General features: G+C 45.6%; 1 protein-coding gene across 3 annotated transcripts in view; it reads right to left on the bottom strand.

Annotated features, from left to right (window-relative positions):
* The window catches only part of cldn19 (claudin 19), a gene marked incomplete at both ends in the record, with an annotated part of 13,791 nt that extends 7,887 nt beyond the window's left edge, over positions 1-5,904 (bottom strand). For all 3 annotated transcript variants that reach the window (XM_079740939.1, XM_079740938.1, XM_079740940.1), the window contains one exon: positions 5,682-5,904. In XM_079740939.1, coding sequence (XP_079597065.1) covers positions 5,682-5,904 — 223 coding nt within the window. The remainder of the gene's footprint in view (positions 1-5,681) is intronic.
* Positions 5,905-6,000: the final 96 nt, after the last annotated feature.

The following is a 6,000-nucleotide window of genomic DNA, read 5'->3' as shown; positions in this document are numbered from 1 at the left end:
AAGTGGCCACATTGCAGAAATGTCCTATAGATCTTATTGAATCTGCAGCAATGAAAAGGGGTTTGGAGAAGAGACTCCAACCCTGTTTGCAGCTCCTTAGGTGACCTGGCCCTTCCCCACAGAGCAGCAGACCCCAGAGATGAATCCATCCAGCGTTACTCTGTGGTGGCTTCACCCCTCTGAACCCTGCGTAGAGTCCACACGCTCCCACGCAGACACATAGTTCAGTGGGCTGTACATGGGCAAACAGTCGTTTATACAATCACTAAACAGTAAATGCTCACTGAACAATTTCCGGACTCATCTTTGCACCACTTATGTCCTCACAAAAGAGACACACATAAAGTAGTAGACGACATGTGTCACAACTGGGGGTCGAATCCAAACCACACTTCCATCCGCTACTTAGCAAATATCATTAGCGCTGCAAATAAGATGCATGACAACACACCCCCACACACACACACATACACACATACACACAACACACACACACACACCCACACACACACACACACACACATACACACAAACACACATGCACACATACACACACACGCACACACACACACACACACACACACACACACACACACACACACACACACACACACACACACACAAACTGTCAGCTGTAGGAGGGCCTGACATGTTTGGCACAGTGGGATTAGTGTGGCTCTTTCACAATGCAAGATTGTCTTTATGGTGCTGTCGCCCCGGCGATCAGACCAGGACACACAGTTTGACGTAAACAGCCAATCAGGCGACTGGGCGTCCAAATGCTAGCAGGAAGCTACCATTGTATGGACAACTTCAAATGGATCATTGACAGTTATTATTATTAGTATTTGGATGCTACTTGAACAGTATTACTGGGTTACTAGGGTTTGTGAACAACACATGGACGAAACAGGACGAGACATTGGCCAATACTTCAAATACATGATGAACGGTCAGCCGATGAAAGAGGGTAGAGTTGTCGTAAGTCATTCTGACAGGACACACCCTTGCATTCATAGTGAAGGTTGGTGGAGGAATCTCTTAGAGATGTGGACCCTATGAGGGAGGGCTTGGAACCCTATTTGAAGTCTCATGTCTGGGGGCGCTCGCTTTGATGAAGAATTGTAATGTGTTTTTTAACACTTTTTACTTTCATCCATTTGGGGCCTTCTTTTCTTCGCACTACTATGTGTGTGTATTTGTGTGTGTGTGTGTGTGTGTGTGTGTGTGTGTGTGTGTGTGTGTGTGTGGAGCCCAGGCGGGTGCTTTAAGGATGTGTTGTGTGCGGAACCGGTGCATGCTGTGGGGGTGGGAGTTGGCTCATCCACCAAACAGCTCATACAGCTTTTGGTTGCTTTAACACTAGAACCTTTGATACGTTCAAGACACAAGCAGTTGTGTGTGGTTGGGTGTTTGATCCTGTCCATCGGCTCAAACGACAACAGACCTTGGAGTGAAATGGACCACCCAGGAGGAAGTTCACTGTGTAATTGGGTCATATGTCACAATATCCTGCATGGATGTACGTTTCCTTCTTTAATTAGAAAAATGAAACGCGTCATGATTGTAACAAATGCAACATTAGCTAGTGTTAAGGTATAGCCTCAACACTGGTGGGGCCAGCTGAAGGCCTTATTCATTATGCATTCATGTTTTGTGTGTGTGTGTTTGTACATGTGTGTGTGTGTGTGGGCCCACTAAGTTTCCATGGGAGGGAGCTTGTGAAAATCCTACGTAAATCTGGTTGCTCACACAACAAGCGTGAAAACAGAGGCTATGTTTATAAAGTGTGAGGGAGCAGAGAAACGCCCGCCCCATCCTACCTACCACGTGTCAATTACAATAATTACCATGCTTCAATCAACCTCCACCCGATGAATTTCTCGATAACCGGCTAACTTTCCGTTGAGGCTGGGGGGGAGGGGGATGGGTCGTGGTTTATTTGGGGTGGTCTGGGAGACTGCTTGTTGTCGTGACGACGTGAGATTGCATTCTTCAACGGCTGATGACAGCTGGAGAGATAGTCAGGATGAAGGAGATAGAGTGGAACAATGGGTGTGTCATCTGACCAGTGTGTGTGTGTGTGTGTGTGTGCGTGTGTGTGGTTGTGTGTGTGTGTTTAGATGTATGTATGCGTGCGTTTGGGCAGGCGTGTGAGTATGCCGTTCAAGTGTGTGTGCATGTGTGAGCATGCATGTGAGTGCGTGGGTGTGTGTGTGTGTGTGTGAGCATGCTGGCATGTGTGTGTATGTGAGCATGCATGTGTGTGTTTTGTATGTGTGCGTGAATGTTTGTGTGTGTCTGTGTGTGTGTGTGTGTGTGTGTGTGTGTGTGTGTGTGTGTGTGTGTGTGTGTGTGTGTGCGTGTCTGCATGTGAGCTGGCTGTGGAGGGGTGACCACACAGGCTTGAAGTGATGATCTCACCACAGGGGGATATAGGAAGGGGCAAGGAGGCGGAGTGCAGCAGTCCTCAGAACTCGTACAGCTAGCCATGAATACAATGCGCGCCCACCTATCACTCTGGTTGGAACAGCCTCAACCATCATGGTATCCTGTCGTCTGACGCTTTCATCCCAGCCTGTTTCTGGTTCTGAATTGTGAATTGGTTCACAGCCAATGGCAGATGAATCTGACACACACTCAAACCCACCCACACCCACAAAGGGTTTAATGCAATACTCTGACAATATCACATATATGTCTTGAAGTGATACTGGTACATCCCCCATAGCTAGTCCCTGGTTCTGTCACCACCCGGACCACATAGTGTCTGGCCCTGAGCGATGGAACAGAACTGTCCTTTCAGCACCACAGGTCTACACGCAGACATCCCTCAGACCCATCAATGGAAAACAAACAGTTTCATGAATCACTTCCGCAGAGGCATTGTGTGAAGCCTTCCAGAACAGTTGGTTGAGGGCATCAAAGGAGGGAGCCATGCTGGCATGGTCTGATGAGCAGGCCGGCCATGGTGTCACATGCCGGCCAGCCTCCCTGCTGCGGAGGAGGGAGAGGAGGTCACCCCTGGGGGGGGTTGAACCTCCAGCTCCCAGAGCCATCCATCCATCACCTGGCCAACGTGTTGTCTAAGCATGGGACTGGATGTGTATCTGCTCTGGTGCATTGCTGCATCTTCCCAAACAGAGAGCACCACTTAAGCTCTGCCGCCTGATTGGTCAAGAAGCACGTGAGCAGCTGGATCTTGAAAGAACACATTTAGATTTTTATTATCTGCCTACCTATTTCCTGCCTGGCTTTGGAGAAACAAAAACAAGTCAAGTCTAGTAGCAGCAATCATATCGTTTCAGAATCACCATCTACATTTTGGTGTTATCCGTGTTTTACAAAGCAATATCACATCTGTGATGTGTAAGCAAACCTCTAGATTTAAATCAATTCTCTCCAGATAATACTCTTGGAACAACATGCGTTAGCTTATTAGCTCGTTAGAACTATTTGGGGTTGCCATTGAGATAAAAACTATTTTCTCTTAATTTTAATGGATATGGTGGTTTGGATGGTGTACTACGAGGAAAAACAAACAATTGACTGTGTCAAGCAGTGCTTTGAGTAATTTAAATATACCTTCTTGCCAGAAAGATTTGCCAACCTTGCTGGCAGGAAGTCATATTACCAGACAGGAAATGATGTTAATTATGTTCACTATTTCTAATATCAGGAATCTAGGTAATTGAGCAAGAGAATGAATAAAAAAAGAAATTGAAGACAATACAACAAACAACAAATTATAAAATATACTAAAATGTTTTTTATTTGCATACTTATATATTTGTATGAAACTTTTATCTATTCAATCCTTATACTAGTAAAATACTAGCCTTATACTTAATATAATATAAACACTGACACTATATTTAGCTGGTAGCATAGTGAACTCTATGCTACCAGCTAAATATAGCTGGTAGCATACTGAACTATAATGTTAGCTATTCAGGCCTACAAGCCTGGTTAACCCAATCATTAGCCTTGATAAGTTAAATTGATAACTTTCCAGCCATTTTATTTAATTCGATTTTATTTACTCACCATATGGGCTATCATTTGAACCCTAACCCAACAAAGAATACGATTATTTTACACTGGTTAGGGTGCTCCTTTGAACACCCTAACCCTAACCCATCAGACCAAGTACGCCAACGTTACCAGGTACGTTACCCTTTATGCCCAAATCACATAGATTTTGTCCGAGCAAGATTAAGGATAGGTTATTGCAAAAGCTTATTGCTAAGAACACCATGGAAGCCCTGTGATGGATTGTCACACGTTGATGAATTGTCCCTCGTAGTGGCGGTGGTGGTGGTGGGGGTGTTCTAGGAAAAACCCTCTGTGTTTGAGCAGAGTGCTAATATGTGCACACACTGGGGGGCTCGGACTAAGGGAACAATGTACGTGTGTGGGGAAGACAGAGCGCATTCTGGGAATATCTCTTGGTGTTTGGCTCAACACTGGCCTTTTCTTCTCCAAACAACCCCTATTCATCAGGACAATACGCCGTTCATTTGGCCGTAACCAGTGAAAAAACAGGAGATGTCCAAGCGGAGCGATGCCCCCTCTTGCACGGCCGTGCCACAGAAAATGTTTTGATACGGTATGAGTGAGTCACCCAGAAGGGCCACAGGCTTCTCCCAGGGCCTTCTGTGTGTTGTACCAGAAGGGCGAAGTAGTATGCAAGAGGAGGATTACATTCATTTATATTACTGCACATCACCCGACCGCAGAGAAAAGCAACATCAAGATTAAAGATGATTCAAAATGGTAATAATAAGCGGTGTGGGCTTTGCCATTGTTGCTCTGAAGAGGACTTTGGGGTGATCCCGCCCCCTGTAGCTTTGCATCAGAGAGCCCTAATCAGATGATTTAGGCGGACGTTGGATAGGGGGGTTCATATAATCTGTGTGTCATTAATTATGAGTCAGTAGGCCGCGCTCTCAGATTGGAGATGACAGCAAGCTCATATTCAGAGCTAATTTATGTCAGAACCCCACATTCCTGGCTATCGCCAGTCACCAACACCCCCCAACACCCCCCCACATAGCCACCAGCCCCTCTAACTCACAGCTAATGTGAAGATGTTTAACCACTTTTCAAGGAGGAATTTCATTAAACCTCTAAACAGCAGCAGTAGCAGCAGCATTTTTAACAAGATTTATGCTTCTGAACTTGTGACCTTTCCAAGTTATACATCTTTTTCCATCTCACTTGTTTGGGGGCTTTAAAAACTATGGGATGTATATACTCTGTCTAACAATAGCAACAATTTGGCTGAAAATGTTTCCATATTTTCAGTTGTAAGTATTTAAGAGCTTTTTGGTAATTGGCCAATAGTACATGGATCGCACAGTTATAAGAACTACGTCATTGGTTCGGGATCAAGAACAGTTTTCACGTCGATTAAAGCAAAGGAAGCAGATTGCAAACAGAAAGGGAAAATCCAAATTTAGATAAAATATAAAATAAAAAACAATGACATGACAATAAACCAAAAAAGAACATTCTCCACCAGAATTAAAAATAAACAACACATTCACACACTCCCAATTCAAACATCCAACAACTCCAGCATCTTCGGGTATCGAAAACAAAGGTAAGTCAGCAGAAACACAACACAAATGTGCCTGAGCATAAGGGGAGGTGAAGGGCCCAGATAGCCTTGTACTCACTGTCCAGGGAGAGCATGGAGTCGAAGATCTTGCACTGCACCTGCCCCGTGCTCTGGGAGGCACAGCTCATCCACAGCCCCTCGTACAGCCCCACGGCTGTGATGATGGCGTCGCCCGCGTACGACGACTGCTTCCACTGGGGCAGCACCGTGGTGGAGATGATCCCTATCCATCCGCCCAGCGCCAGGAAGTAGCCCAGCAGCTGGAGCCCCGAGTTGGCCATCCTGCGTCTCCTTCGGTCAAACCGTTCTCTGTTTTCACGATGACCGGGTCACAGCTGTCTTTTTCTCTTTTGGTTTCTTTTGGTTTGTTCCTGCTC

The sequence above is a fragment of the Pollachius pollachius genome (genome assembly GCF_949987615.1).
Source record: "Pollachius pollachius genome assembly, chromosome: 8".
Lineage (NCBI taxonomy): Eukaryota > Metazoa > Chordata > Actinopteri > Gadiformes > Gadidae > Pollachius > Pollachius pollachius.
The sequence above is the reverse complement of the archived record's forward strand: the minus strand, read 5'-3'. Positions and strand labels throughout refer to the sequence as shown.